The sequence below is a fragment of the Beta vulgaris genome, chromosome 4 (genome assembly GCF_026745355.1).
Source record: "Beta vulgaris subsp. vulgaris cultivar EL10 chromosome 4, EL10.2, whole genome shotgun sequence".
Lineage (NCBI taxonomy): Eukaryota > Viridiplantae > Streptophyta > Magnoliopsida > Caryophyllales > Amaranthaceae > Beta > Beta vulgaris.
In genome coordinates this window covers 12,690,452-12,706,342 of record NC_079205.1, presented here as the reverse complement: position 1 = coordinate 12,706,342, position 15,891 = coordinate 12,690,452, and the positions used below count along the sequence as shown (strand labels likewise).

The 15,891-nt window shown below is 37.0% G+C and overlaps 1 protein-coding gene across 3 annotated transcripts; it reads left to right on the top strand.

The window, feature by feature from the left end:
* Nucleotides 1-15: 15 nt before the first annotated feature.
* LOC104891490 (uncharacterized) lies at nt 16-14,249 on the top strand. Of its 3 annotated transcripts, XM_010677189.4 has the most exons (21): nt 17-272; nt 381-552; nt 1,022-1,078; nt 5,500-5,527; nt 5,618-5,740; nt 7,254-7,365; nt 7,781-7,818; nt 7,935-7,988; nt 8,880-8,948; nt 9,088-9,204; nt 9,842-9,910; nt 10,057-10,136; nt 10,311-10,439; nt 10,512-10,779; nt 11,557-11,649; nt 11,750-11,917; nt 12,772-12,902; nt 12,976-13,111; nt 13,380-13,501; nt 13,595-13,771; nt 13,860-14,249. In XM_010677189.4, exons 2-21 carry the CDS (start codon nt 458-460, stop codon nt 13,897-13,899), a joined length of 2,106 nt encoding a protein of 701 aa, XP_010675491.2. In that variant the 5' UTR covers nt 17-272; nt 381-457; the 3' UTR covers nt 13,900-14,249. The 3 variants fall into 3 exon arrangements, with proteins under 3 accessions (XP_010675492.1, XP_010675491.2, XP_010675493.2); XM_010677190.4 differs by lacking the exon at nt 11,557-11,649 and having other exon boundaries at nt 16-272; XM_010677191.3 differs by lacking the exons at nt 17-272; nt 381-552; nt 1,022-1,078; nt 5,500-5,527 and having other exon boundaries at nt 5,618-5,744.
* Nucleotides 14,250-15,891: the final 1,642 nt, after the last annotated feature.

Below are 15,891 nucleotides of genomic sequence, written 5' to 3'. Positions count from 1 at the left end.
AGAGAAATGGATAAAGAAATAAAGAAAAGAAGATTAAGTCTCTAACCCTTTTTGTCTCTAACTATCATTTACAATTTCCAACTCTCTTCTTCTCTCAAGATTCATTCATTCCACCTTCTCATCTAAAACAGTTTACCAATTATCACACAAATTTTCGCATTTCGATCATCAAATTATTTTCCCCCAACAGACAAGAAGAGAGAGAAAACGATTGCGCGCAGATTAAACCTATTCGACGAGATCGGAAACTCGGATCTTCCAATAATTTGAAGGTTTGTTTTTACTTTATAGTTACAAGATTTACGATAGAAAATTTGTATCTTCTACATATTTGAGCAAGAATTTTGAATTTATTCTGTCATTGTTTTTGCATTGGTTAGCTCAAAAGAAGAAAAATTCAGATTTTGGGGGTTCAGTTGAAGCCACTGAACCCCCCTTGGATACGCTACTGGTGCCAATGGCGGATATTGCTGCGTTCGCCGAAGCTGCCGGGTCAAGATTTAGCGATTTGGAGCTGATTGGAAGAGGTTCATTTGGTGATGTTTACAAAGGGTATGGAACAATTGATAGTTATTTAACTTGTATTAGCATAATAGTTGTGCAACAATGTCATTGGAATTTGTAGCACTATCCTTTAGTACGCGATCAAAGTGGTAATGGATGAAATGTTTGTAGTTGTTTGTTATGTTGATTAGTAATAAACATAGTGTAGAGTTTAATTCGGAGCCTCTTGATGCTATGTTCCTATCTGTGTCGAAATGCTTATTATGTAGTAGAAATGGATGAACATTTACACTATTATTACCATTATTAGCCTAAACAGTGAAGGCAGATTGTGACTTGTAGGATCACCCGTATTGGTGGTGGATGTATGGTATTAGATGTGATAGATGGAAAGAGAAACTGGTAACACTAAATTAAGTGTTTTTGTGTCGCGACCTTGTTTAACATGCTGGTATTTCAAGCTGATGATTGCTTCTGATGATTTGCAAATGTGTATTATCTCTGTCTCATTTTGCAGCTTTGATAAGGAGCTGAACAAAGTTGTTGCTATCAAGGTCATTGACCTGGAGGAATCGTGAGTCTTCTTTCATCTACATCACTTCTTCTCTTGTGAAGTGTGTTAGTGTCATTTTAGCTTTGTATGTTTGCTTTCATGTGAAGCTTGAGACGATGTTATGCTATTTTGTGATAGCTGAATTGTAGATTGTGTTGATCGTTGAATGGTTGCTTTGGTTATGTTGTGAAGTCATGTGATAATTTTGGTGTCACTAGTAAGACAATTGGTTGTTTGTCTGGAAAAAACCAAGTATGGTGGCATAATACACTTTGTCCTCTGATATTTAATACCCCTGCTATTAAGATTAAACTAGTATGTGGCTACTTTTAAGTGCTCATATGCTGGGCCATTGCGATAGTAAAAAGGAAATGATTTGGGTCCTGAAGATGATTGCTACAGATGTTGCTTTCTTGATATCCTTAATTGTCACAAATTAGAATTATTTATCATGTGTAGGAGAATTTAATCATCTCTTAGTTTACTTATGCCTTTTTATGATTTATTCGATTTCTTATCAAATACTTGATGGTTGGGATAGGGTTGTAGATCATGGTCATGGTCATTGTCATGTTTAGTGTTGCTTATTAATTTGTCTCTATTGCATCGTCACGATGATGCGTATGAGTTTATACTGGTATTATTAGCATTTTATCTGCCGTAGTGGCTGTGTATAGACCATATCAGGCTATCATCTATTCAGCTGCTGATACTAACAGTCCTTTACGACTCTTTAAGTTGAGAAAAACCATTTATCGGTCAATACATTGTGTATAATCCGAGATTTAAAACATCTTTGATGATTTGATCGTACTCTCTTCTGAAACATATTTTATTTTTCTTTGTAATTAGCTTACGTGAATTTTTTGAGTTCGATGGCTGCTTTGACTTAAAGTTTGTAATGATGATTACTTGCTCAACAAGTCCACTTTCTTTTTGTCATAAGGAGATACTTCCGTAGTTCCATATTTATTGCAACGTATAGGATTGGCACACTTTCTTTCTTTAGCTTGTAATGATGATTAAGTTTGTAATGATGATTAAGTTAGTACCCTTGATGTAATTGGGGAAAATTTGAGCAACTCAAGTTTGGTTTCTGTTATGCTCTAACTCGAGCCATCACCGAGTGTTCTGTTAGTCGATTTGATCCATTGTAACCCTGTAGGTGGTCATATATGTTGTGACACATTGAGTGGTCGATAGTCTTTGTAAGCTTCATGTACTTGTTAATTATTACCAAAGATCAATATAATAAGTAACAAAGAAGTGTGAAACCTTTTCAACCCCTTATTTAGAAGTGACAAGGACGTAAAAGTAAGGGTTGAAAAAGAGAATGCAACTTGACCAAGGAAAATGTAGAAATGAAAATACACTAGGAGGTCGAGGAGAAGGCAAAATAAGTCATTCAATAAGCAAAGACAAAGGTTTGTTGGGAGCCGAGGTGTACGGAAAAAAATTAGATTTAAGGTAGGATGATAAAGAAGTCCATAAAATAGCTAGAATAGGACCAATTTTAAACAGGGATCTCCCTATGGTAAATTATGTGAAGGATCACTAGCTCAGGAGAGAGGGATCAGGGATTGTAGGAAAAACACTTTGGTACCAATTTATAAAAACAAAGAAGATGCCTAAGATTGCTCAAATTATTAGGGGATAAAACTCATAAGTCATACTCTGAGATTACGGGAGAATAATAAAATATAGATGGTGGAAGTGTATGAGCATTTTGGAGAATTAATGTGGATTTGTGCCAAGAAGTTCCAATATAGAGGCCATTTTTCTGATGAGACATAAGATGGAATATAGGCAAGGAAGAAAGATTTGCATATCATTTTGTTGACCTAAAGAAGGCTTATGATAAGTTATTGAGAAACGTGCTTTGATGGGGATAAAACTCATAAGTCATACTCTGAGATTACGGGAGAATAATAAAATATAGATGGTGGAAGTGTATGAGCATTTTGGAGAATTAATGTGGATTTGTGCCAAGAAGTTCCAATATAGAGGCCATTTTTCTGATGAGACATAAGATGGAATATAGGCAAGGAAGAAAGATTTGCATATCATTTTGTTGACCTAAAGAAGGCTTATGATAAGTTATTGAGAAACGTGCTTTGATGGGCAATATCAAAGAAGAGTATATCTTGTAAATATATTGTCTTAGTTAAGGATATGTACTTGGAAGCGAAACAAATGTCAGGATATGTGGAGGAGTAAAAGATGATTCCCCTATTACGACAAGACTACATCAAGGATTTGTATTTGGTCCTTTTCTCTTCATATTTAGGATGAAATATTGTTATTTATATCTTTTTTTTGGTGATGATATTAGATTGGTAGATGAGACTGGAGATGGGGTTAATGTAAAAGTAGAGCGTGAGAGGCAAGGATTAATATCTCGCGGGTATTTGAGTGCAATTTCATTATCTAAAACAAAGTATATGGAGCAGGGAAAAAAATGCGCTCGCGGACGCGTTCGCGGGAACGGTCACGTTGTCGCGGGAACGGCTTGTAACGGCGAAATAGAACGTTTCGCGGCCGACGCGGCGTGAATTTTTTAAAAAAATTCACATTAATATGTTTTAACCTTATTTGCATTTTTATAGTTTATGAAGCATTATTACAACATAATATAATCAAATGTAATAGAATATCATGTTTCCTCAACTATATAATTAAATCATTAAAAATTTTTGGCCAATGTATGAAAAGAACGAATGTAACGGGGATAAAATCGTTCTAACGCGGCGAGTTCGCGTTACGGAATGGACAACGCGGCGAGAAGTACGTGAATTTTATTATGGCGTTCTGTAACGGGATTTCGTGGAACGGCAAATCCAAAATCCGTTACAGAACGGCCGTAACGGAACGGGAGAGTTTTAATTCCCTGATATGGAGTGCAATTTTAGTAATGAGAGTGTATCAATTGAGGATGTGGTAACTTTAGATGGAAATAAGTTGCCAATCAGTTAGTGTCGTAAATACCTTTGGTCAATCTTATAGAGGAATATGAGGATACTGACGAAGATGTCACTCTTAGGATTCAGCTTGAGTGCTTGAATGGAGAAGGGCGGATTTTGTGAGACTCTAGCTTTATTTTTGCCCCTGCTCCTTTCTCGTACTCAAAAAGGGAGAGAAAGAGAGCAAGGGGAAGTCAAAATGCTTGTTTAAGGGGGGAAGCAAAGGGGGGTCACAAGGGGGACCCTCGCCCGCCAGGAGAATTGGTGTTTGCTCTCAATATATCCTGGTTGCGCGTCGGTCCAACCGGTGGCCGGTATACGTCTAGATTTGAAAGTAAAATCCAGTGTTGGGCATTTAGGATTGATCTTATTAGAAATATGCGGAAGCAGTGAAGCGCATGAGATGGATGTATGGTAACACATTAAGAGATAGAATTTGAAATGATTCAAATGAGGGTTGTTTTAGACATTGAGGATTAGATTAGAGAGAAACGATGGTCTGTCATCTAGAGCGTGCACAAGTTAGGGCAGTAGAGGTTTAGGAGACTACTGATTTTAAAAGAAGTTGGGGGGGGGGGGTTTCAAAACTGATTTCAGTGAAGGACTCAATAGACCTTGAGGACTAGATATGTATTATAAGTGGCTGTATGTTGTAGCATCCCTCGTCAATGTTTTTGTCTCTCTAGGCTTCTCGCAGCTTGTCGTGGCACCAATTGATGTCTCTATTTATTTGATATATTTTTTTTCCCTAGGATATCATTAATGGTATGTGATGGTTATTGCATGAGAATAAGGTCAAATGTACTCCCCAAACTTCCTCGAAAATCAGTTTTGACCTCCCCCAACTTCTTCTAAAATCAGTAGTCTCCTAAACCTCTACTGCCCTGACTTGTGTGTTGTCAGTAATTGGAATTTTGGACTTAGAGACATTTTTTTTTATCAACATAAAGAATGGTGGTTTAGTGATATATTGTCAAGAGCAATGATGTGTGGCTTTTTATGAAAGCTTAAGATAAAGTGTAGTTTAGGCTTCTCTTTCGAAAGTAACACGATTATCAGTTTATAAAGTCGTTTACCTGGCCAATGGGCCAAGCTTGTGGAATGAAAGCAACTCTCAAATATGAGAAAGAGGAATCCTTGTGTTTGAGTGTAATGCTAACTTGTTTGATTGCTTTTGATGCTATTGTACAGATAATCCAGTTGGCTAAATAGTTTTTTTTTTTATAATGTATTTCTGTTTGTGCATTGTACCTTTGTGATATTCTTTTCGCCTTATATAAATCATCTGTTGCACTGACAAAACAGGCTGAGATGGGAAATATGTCTTGCTTTACTGCTGCATGCTTGCTATACCATGTTGCTGGTTAAATATGTTTCTATTATTTTCCTGAGCCCAATCCAATTGTGATCCGCAAATTTGTTTTATGCTCCATAAGATTGATTCTTTTTTTTTTTCCCTTTATTTTCTGTTGGGGTTTTCAGTGAGGATGATATTGAGGACATTCAGAAGGTACATCTTAGATGCTCAAACTTTGGCAACTACATTTCATATGCAATCATTTATCTATTATTTATCTTATAATACTGCTCTACCAAGCAGGAGATATCAGTTCTATCACAATGCCGCTCGCAGTATATCACTGAGTACTATGGCTCTTATCTCCACCAAACAAAATTATGGATAATAATGGAATATATGGCTGGTGGCTCTGTCGCTGACCTAGTAGGTTACTATTATCTATTTCTTGCTTCATTATTACTTTTTCTCTTTTCTGTTTCAATGTCATCATTGTTGTGGACTATCCATGTGCTGCACGTTCTATAGACTGGTTAAATTAGGTAGAAGTTGTATTAGATCCTACACTCAGAAGCATGATGTGCAATATGCTCACGGTTAAAGATATTTTCTTTATACAATCATGTTCTTTTATCATGAATTTTATGCTCTTAATGATAGAAGATGAGATAAGTACTTTATTCTGAACTGTATCTTCTAGAGTATTTTTTTTTTAAAACTTTGAACTGTTTGGGCTTTCAAAATCACACTGCACATCATGCTCCGGGTGTCGGGTCTTGTATGCACTTTTACACGGAACTACATGTTCATTAATCCAGTGCTATTAAATTGTTTTGTTATTGTTCTATCGTGCTGTAATTTGTTTGCTTGATCCACGGTTGTACAACACCTATGAACAAGCTAATGCAATAACCTCAAGGTTGCTATATATGTAGCTTGAAATCAGATGCTTCTGTGATGTAGGTCTGTCTTCTCCTCTTTTTTGAATCTTTTGCTATGTCAACTCTCCAATTCAATTGTACTGTATATGTACACACCAGCATAGGCTTGGATAGTAATGAATTCAACTATATCTCCCATTCATTAGCACTGTACAGGAACGAGGTTCTAACAGAATGAGTTCAACTATTAGTATAAGGGAGAAACACGAGGAGCTTTTAGCTGGTAGGCAGCCTTGCATGTGCCATTTTTCGTTGAACAAATTCCAGTCATTGGCTGTTTCTGAAAATAAAAAATATATTGTAGAGGAAATTGAGTCTCTTTGCTACTTGTTTGTTCTTCTGGATGTTGGTGATGCAGTTAATTTTATCGAGATTCTGATGGCGAAGTTTTCTGACTCTTGCTTCAATGGAGAAAATTTTCTTGATCAGAAAATGAGGTTTACACATGATTTATTTGATTCTTAGTTCTAGGACTTACAATTGATTTTAGTTTTTGTATCCAATTGTTGCACCTGGAATCCAGTTTGTTTGGATTTTGTGGAGTGCTGTGGACCAACAATCAACTTCTGTTTGTGTTCGTGAAATAGACATCATTGTTATGTAGATGCTTGATGGTACTCGACTTGAAAGTCTATGTGCGAACCTTTCTTTTTTGTTTTGGTTACAGTGACTCAAGCAGTTAAGCTTAAGGAGATGGTTCTGTAATCTGTATGAACTCTAAAGCCTTTGGGGGTCCTTTTTAGTATTTGGTATACTGGTCAGGGTCAATGGAACAATTACAGGGTCCTAAACTAATAAGTGAAATATTCTTTTAATATCATTGCTCTATATTGGTTTAAGGAAACACATGCTAGTGTTGGATTCCTCTCACTGGTGTCATGGGGAAGTCATTAGTCCGTTTATTGACTTTTGTTTCTGTTTTTCGTTGTCCGGTGTAGGACTTAGTCCTCCTACTGGAAACATATTGTATTTGGCTGAATTTAATCATGCCTCTGCAGCTGCAGTCAGGTCCCCCTCTTGATGAAATGTCAATAGCCTGCATCTTACGTGACTTACTGCATGCTGTCGATTACCTTCATGCTGAAGGAAAGATCCATAGAGATATCAAAGGTCAGTGCTCTATTAAGTGGCCTTCGAGTTCTTATTTTATTTTGTTTACCCAAATAGGCCCTCTGTCTTCCAAGATCTTCCTGGTTACTGTAGCTCCATATATCAAGGCGAGGAGGAGAGAGAATGAAAGTAGGACCTTTTTATTTTTTCAGTAGGAGAGAGAATGTAGTGTGAGAGACTGAAATTAAGTGGGGCGAACTAGTGGGAAAGGTGAGGATAAAAGAGAAAGTACTGACCAAATTAGTAATCAAGAAAACGTAGGAATAGTTTCATGGAAGGGATAAAAATGGAAAGTAGGAAGAGCTTGGTGGAAATGGTGGAATTTGTATTGTATAGAATTTATTATTACTAGTTAGGGACCAGGTGCTACGAGTTTTTATATGTTCTGACAAAGTGAGGATTTTTATTTTGGCAGCCGCAAATATTTTGTTGTCTGAGAATGGTGATGTTAAGGTATCAATCCTCTCAAATACCTATGTTTAAATTTTAGAAAGCTTTGTTGCGGGAACATGGAGTATATGATGTTATTAGTTTGTCATTTTCTTATGCTTCTTTTGTCTTGTCTTTAGGTAGCAGATTTTGGGGTTTCTGCACAATTGACAAAAACAATATCACGGAGAAAGGTATTATGCGACGTGGAGTATGGCTCACTATTTACTAACCCCTGTATACTCATTTATCTGATTTCTGCATGCCTGCTGATAATGATTAATTTTTTTTTTACGGAGTTTTAGTTGGTTTACTATGTAGATGAAAAGGATGTAGCTAAAAGCGCCTTTCTCATAGGTTGCCTGAACATTTAAATTAAGCTTCAACTATAAGGTTCACAACTTATGCTCAAATGTTTTGGTTGAAATTTATACTCACCATAGGGTTCACAATTGCGACACCCTCATGTTTGAAATATGATACTATACTTCCAAAGATGTATCATTATGGAGACTGAAAGGGTTTTGGGGACAAAGTTTGTTTTGGGGACAAAGTTTGTTAAAGTTGCTTGCAAATCTGTTCTTTTCCTGCATTTGTTCTAGTCATTCCATTCATCATCCTACAAACCTACGCGTTGTATTAGGTCTTAAGGGAAGTGGTTGATATATTTCATAGCATATTTTGATTAAATTTTAGCTGCATTTGGAGACTGGATGATTTTATTTGTGTTATTTTGCGCAACCCATAAACTGTATCCTGTGTAGGCTTTTTAACCATCAGGCTTTTAAAGTTTCAACGGTTGAATTGGATGTTGAATTATCTTGAAGGACTCTGAGAATGATACCTTGATAATGTGGCTTCAAAATTGGAGTTTTAAGATAGAATGTTGAATGCTTTTGAGTACATGGTTTAACATCTTGAAGATGTTCTTCAGTTTTCTTATGGTTGCTTATTGTTTGAATCAGCATCTTCATTGTACTGTTTGTTTTGTTGATTACTTGTGCTGTTGTGCATGCCACTTTGTTTCTTCGGCAGATTCTATTTATAGATCACTAATATTGATCAAATATTTCTGTTAATGGTAGACTTTTGTTGGAACACCATTTTGGATGGCTCCAGAAGTAATTCAGAATTCAGAAGGCTACAATGAGAAGGTAATCTCATGAGTTTTTGCTTAGCCTTAATGATGTTATTCTTCTATTTATGGCGCACTGAAAATCCTATGCAGTACCTTTTTTCTTCATCTGCGTGTTTCTTTCTTTTTCTTGACAATTGTGGAAATTATATTTGCAGGCGGATATATGGTCCCTGGGCATAACTGCAATTGAAATGGCAAAGGGGGAGCCTCCCCTTGCTGATCTCCATCCCATGAGAGTTCTTTTTATAATACCTCGGGAAAATCCACCTCAGGTTGCTAAGTGCTTGTTAACTTAATGAATATACTCCCTCCGTCTTTTATTAGTTTACCCCTTTTGACTTTTGACACTATTCATATACATGACTTTGACTATCTTTTGTAATTTGTATTTAAGAAAAAATATAGTCATATGAGATCTTGTTGGATTCGTCTCAATGTGTATTATCCAAATATCAACTTTTTGTAATTTTTGCTTATCGAAAATTAGAGATATTAAGGTTCGAATTAGTATCTCGGCAAATGTTCCCCAAAGAAAGGGGTAAACTAATAAAAGACGGAGGGAGTATTAGATAAATAGAATAGCATATTCTCAAATTTTTATTCCTTTCAGTTCTGGTTACTTTGAATACTGTGAAGAAGAATAAATTTTTATATTCTTTTGCAGTTACAGACTTCCAATTGTGCCAATATGGCCATATCTATTTTCTGAACTCTCACCACATTTGGTTAGGGATAGATTTGGATTGATATTTGATAATTGCAATTTTCTTTTACCCATAAAAAGTTGCCTTTTCCGCGAGGAGCTAAAATCTTTTTTCCAATGTTATTTGTAGTTTATGTTTCTCCTTTTATGAGCATGGAATATCTGAGGTTTACAAAATCTAATATGTTTGCTTCTTTGATATGCAGCTGGATGAGCATTTCTCTCGTCCCATGAAGGAATTCGTATCTTTGTGTTTGAGGAAAGTTCCTGCTGAGGCAAGTTCCCTTTTAAGCAGCAAATACCTGATATGCTTTCCGTTGGCTTTTTGGTTGATGTTTCATGATACAAATTATATGGTTCAATATTGTTTATTGTTGTGTCAGGCAATCAGTACTTAGTTTTTTTCCCCTTCTGATTTCAGAGGCCTAGTGCCAAGGAACTATTGAAATACAGGTTTATTAGAAATGCCAGGAGAAGTCCCAGGCTTCTTGAAAGAATAAGGTGTGTTCTACTATCTGTGATGTAATGACTTATATGTATGTTACAAGTACCATACATCTTTCCCGTGAAAATTAGACATAGAATTGAAGTGGCTGAATTTATGAACTGGTGTGCTGTGTGCTTACTGCTTAGCTTAGGCAGTGTATTGATTTTCTCTTCTTTTTGTTGGTGTAGAGAACGCCCCAAGTATCAAATAAAGGATGATGGTGAAAATGTTAGAAATGGTTTCAAAGCTTTTGCTGAAGGTTCTGACACTGTTAAGGTGACCAGAGAGCCAAGAAAAGATGAAACTGTTCGAGCCAGGTGGGCTGAAAGTTTAAGTCACATACTTTGACTTTATCCAGTATGCCAGTTGACTGACATTGATTACCTCAGTAATCAGGGAAAAACATTTAGGAATGCAGGATGGGACTTCAGTATTGGAGGATCACAAAGTACTGGAACAGTTCGAAGTGTGGTGAGACCACCTCCAGTGCGGGCAAGGCGTGAAGACAATTCAAATAGTGAGCCTAGTCCAAGAAAAACTTACGATGGTGACAATCAATGGCTATCTGGATCAGGAAATGGGCTGTATGAATCATCAGAGGTTTCCCTTGGTAGATACTCCGGAGACGAGGAAAAACAGAATAGTTTCCCTGAATATGTACGGTTATAACTCTCTTTTCACCACCCTCTTTCTTGAAATCTGCATTTTGTTGTCTGGTTGCTTTGCTTGCATCATGTGCTTTTCTGAAGACGCTGATAATATTCGAAGTGAAAATGAAAAAGGTCAATGAGGATTTTGCCTATAAATGCAACTGGATAGTGTTCTAGGATGTGGCACTCTGTTGTATAAATGGTTTATATATTCAGTTATTCAAACTTGCTTTAATAACATTGCATCATATTTTATCTCATTATTCAGATTCAGTTATTTCACAGGAAGGCACTTTGAAAAGCTTTTTCCCCAGACATCGAATCCCTTTTCTGTTCTTTCTGCTTGTTCTAAATGGATATTAGTACAGGCAACAATTTTTTTCTGGTTCCAAACAAGTGTACACTATTAGGATTATTAGCCAATGATTTTATGGAGTTTTGGCCCTCTAGAATAGATGCCCATGAATTAGGCTGCAACAAATACATGCTTTGAGGGTAAATTAGGGTGATGGAGTCTTTATATTCTATGTATTTTAAGGAAAAGTTCGATATCTAATTCTGATTGATTAACTTCTCATTGATATATGGATGATGTGAAGGGATAAGAAAGCAAATTTAATGCATGCACTTTTCTGGTTCATCTATGACCTTTAGAATTGATTTAGGATAGTTCAACATGAGTATACATTTTGGATCTGTCATTTGATTATTCTCCCTACACCTCTTCTGTTTTGCTTCATCACCGAAGAAATGAAGTCATACAAGTTAATTCCCTCTTTAACAGGAAGATGGGTCTTCTACTGGATCAGGAACTGTTGTTGTAAGAACTCCTAGGGGACGACATTCGTCTTCTTATCGCAGTGATCAAAGCACACCTGTAATCATAATTGTTCTATTTGATGGCTAATATAGATTTATCCTTTTTTTTTTTTTACCTTGTACTTGTTTGAGAAGCTTTTCCTCCATGGATAATGCAGTCTGGCAGCACTTATGCCTCTCATGAGGATGCCTCCACTAGTGGCACTCTTGTTGTTCGTGGCCAACGAGATGACCCAGAATCTCCTCGAACGCCTAAGTCAAGACTTGGGATGCCAGAGAGAAGTTCTACCTCCTCTTTTGAAGACAGTGCTACTAATTTGTCTGAGGTTCTTTACTTATCATATAATACTCTTGTATTACCCTCTTTTTCATATTTTTAGTACGAATATCATTATTAGTTTTTAGCTTTGGGGAACTGATAAATTTTGTATTACTTCCTCTGTTTTTCTATAATTGTACTATTTGCATTTTTACACTAATCACACATTCCTTGACCATTTTTTTGGGATTTATATCTAAGGGGAATATTGTCATGTGGCCATGTGGGATCATATTATATTAGTGATATATATACTTCCAAAATATATGCTTTTTAAAATTTTACAAAAGAATAAATGAAGATATTAGTGGTATATTAATGCATGAAACTCTAGTTGGTATTATTGTAAATGCATGAAACTCTAATTGGTATTATTGTAAATGCATGAAACTCTAATTGGTATGATTATAAAAAAAACGGAAGAAGTATTTGTGAACGTTTTTGCTAAGTTTGGGATCCTATATCTTTGTCTTGGTTTTTGGCTCAAAAGAAGCATGATAATTGGCAAAGTATTTTGGGCCTAAACTTTTTTTGTAAATTTGTAGTTTACTTTTCAGGAGTAAATTTCTGGCAAATACTACGTCCACACCACAAAGAATGCAAAACTTGCATATGGCACGGAGATTTGGGAGGGAGTTGGTTGTAGGGGGTATTGTGTTAATATTTCTGTTAAAATAAGGAGAGAGAAGAGTGGTTTAGTGTAAGTGGTCCATGTGTAGGGATGTCTTTTTTCCATATATAGAAGCGTTGCCATAATTAAAAAACTACTAAAAAGGCAAGTGTTGCATTAGTTTTGGAGCGGGAGAAGTGTAATTATACTGCTGTTTTGGCATACAGCCTGATATTCTCTTGTTGTTTCAGGCAAAGGCGGCCATGCAAAAAGGTTTGAAGAAAGGTGTTAATCGGGAAAGGCCTGTAGTGAATAAAGCCAGTAAAGATTTGCAGGAAAACAGAAGAACAGATCAAATTTCAAATAGTTCCGAATCTCCTAGGTACATCTGGAAGTTTTCACTTTTACTTGTTGCTAGTGTACCTGTTTGCTTACAATTGTCGCTGTTGTTGTAGGGGTCGTGACTATCTGGATGCTCAGAAAACTTTCTTGAGATCACGTCCAACAAGCGATGATGAAGAAAATGCAAAAATTTCAACTGTGACATCATCTGCTTCATTATCTGCCCTGCTCATCCCTTCAGTAAAGGAGGTTGGTTTTGATTATGTTTTTTCACACACCATTATTATCATGTTCATTGGTGGTTCCCCAAGTGACAGTTTGCTGTACATATGACTATAATGTGGCTCAGCTACAGCCATCTGTAGCTTACTGAGAACCATCAGGAATGTGTCAGCTGAGGTTTCTTTGAAGGGTAGTTTTATACAACTATCCGATTCTTTAACACTGATTATTTTGTTTTCATATGTTAGAATCTTTCATGAGAATCTTCACAAAGTAGTTTCATTATATGAGTTAGGTAGTTGGTGATGACGCAGAAGGGTATGGTCATGCTGTAAGAAACACCCTTATTGATATGGAGCGGACAAAGCCCGGTTCTTCCGAAGTCCTTGTCAGCAGGCTGCTCCATCGGCTTGGAAGGTACAAACGCTGAGCTTTGTGTATACTTAGTATCTGAAATCTGAATGGTTTAATTCCATCATTGCATCATCCAAATACATGTCACGTTTGCAGTTCGAGGGATCCTTCTCTGAGGGATCTGCAGGAGCTGGCAGTCCACATCTTCTCTAGGAGCAACAATGATCACAGTCAGAATATGTTATCAGAAGCTGATAGCAAAAAGAAACTACAGGGCAAAGAGTTCCTTTCAAATCCTAATATAAGCCCTCTTGCGAGGTTTTTGCTCTCAAGGCGAGTCTAGATTCTCTTTGTTTACTGTTGCGTTGATATGTGCGCTAAATCATATGAAGTGCTTACCAATTTCACTATCCAAATGCAGATGGCATGGCCAAGCTTCTCACGATTTGAATCCAGCATAGAGGAAATCTTGGCTATATTTGCACATAAGCATTTTGTTGTGCTTTTTCTTAAGACAAGTTATTTTTGATTGGTGTACATAACGGGTTCCCTTTTTTTCATTTATTTTTCTCAGCAAATTTGTTTTCCTTCGTTTTTCAGCGATCGTGTTAAAAGCATCCTCATTCCTGTTAACGAATTAGTATAGCTAGCGTAATGGTGTATACTTAATATAGATTTTGTTGATGTACATGTTTGCACCATTATTTTAGATTTGTCGCCCATAGTTTTGACACTTCTCGTGAGGTCATCCTCTTCTGAAACCGCGAGTTTGTTCTAAATACTAAGATTATATTAGAGAGAAATTGAGCTACATCATGAGATTTTGCTGCTACTTATCTCACTTTGGGATGTAATTATGTTAACGTATTTTCTTTTCTTTGTTTTTTTTTTTTAACTTCCTCGCCCTAATGCTTCTGTCTATGGAATTTTACAACAATTGAATTAACGTATTTTTTTGAGGGGAATGAATTAACGTTATGATCATGTTAAGTTAAGTAAACTAAAAGCCACGACTAATTAGTGATGATGTTGATATAAAGCCTTTTCTTCAAAATTAATTTGGTGAATTTAGTTGAAGAATCAAACTAAAATCATTAGTGATTTTTTTTTTGTCAAACAACAAACAATATTTGATCTTCAACATGATTCTCATTGATATAGAAAAAAACTGCACAGTTAAAAACACGTGCAAGCCCCCTCTCTCTAAACACGTCCAAAACCTAAACCTAAATCTCAGTCGTCGCCTACTGCTCTAGGCTTGTCGGTAGTTGGTGTCCAGTCTCGTTGCTGTCGAGCCTAGCCCCGTTGGTGCTTCATAGGTTTAGCGTCAGTTTTAGGATAGTTTTTCCCCTTTTCCTGTTTTCCCCCACCCAATCCCACGTCGCCCCTGCCCACTGTTCCCCCACGACGCCCTACTTCCGCCATTTCCCCTCCTCTTTCTTGTGCTTCAACCTCCCCTTTCCCTTTCCCTGCTTCCTTTTCTCCGTCGCACCACCTGCGGTCTGTAGGTTTTTGTTCTTCTTCATCAAATTGCGTGCCGGTAACTTTCCCTCCCCGGCTTTTTAGCTTGTCACAGTAACTGTAGTTCCCCCTCCTCATCCCCTTGATTTATGTGTTTCAAGGTTTAGGATTTACGTTTTCCTTCCCTGCTCCCCGGTTCGAAGCTAAAGTAGTTAGTTTCTAGGTTCCCGTTCCATTGCTCTAGTCTTGAGGTTTAGAGGTTTAGTGTCCCCTTCCTCGTACCCTCACTAATGTTAGTTATTGTCTGTTAGCCTGGCTCGTTAAGGAAGCAATAGTTGGTACGTGTTTCCTTTCCTTGTTCCGTTTAGTGTCTTAGTGCGTCTCCCCTTCCTCGTCCCCATTCGTGTTTGTTGGCTTTCCCTTTCCCTTCCCCTTTGTCGAGTTACTATCCTTACTGTCGTCTGAGTGTCGGCTTTAGTTGTTTATTTATCCGCATTCTTTTTTTTGGTACTGAGTTGTGTTAGTATGAGTTTGTTGTTTGCTTACTCGATCTGCTTGATAAATTTATTAATTGCTGGAGGTGGTCCTTGTCTTCAAGGTGTTGGGTATGATTTGTGTGGTTGGTCAAGGTTTTTGCTGTTGCTTTATTGTTTTTAGGATTGATGTCTGGGGTTTGTTTTCTCCGATTTTGAAAATAAGATGATTGTTCGAGATCTAACAATCATTGCCTTGACAAAAGATATGTGAAGGCGGCTCCCCAATTTGGGTTTATAGCGTGTCAACTCAATTGAGCTTCTCCTCAAAGGAGAAGCCTGAAATACCCACTCAAAAGGGTATTGAGTCACAAAAGGAATGTGACTCTTCCAAAAATCTCATGTGGTAGAAGGTCACGTGAATTGGTCATGTTGCGAGATCCACATCTCGCTTGTTCTTTGTTGCCTCGGTTGTGTAATCAGTCCACTCCTCCCCCTACTTCCATCATGTTTATGGCG

Coding starts and splice junctions, on each gene's coding strand:
- LOC104891490 (XM_010677189.4), top strand. CDS start 458: ATGGCGGATATTGCTGCGTTCGCCGAAGCTGCCGGGTCAAGATTTAGC. Junction 10,440..10,511: donor GATGAAACTGTTCGAGCCAG/GTGGGCTGAAAG, acceptor TGATTACCTCAG/TAATCAGGGAAAAACATTTA. Junction 11,650..11,749: donor GCAGTGATCAAAGCACACCT/GTAATCATAATT, acceptor TGGATAATGCAG/TCTGGCAGCACTTATGCCTC.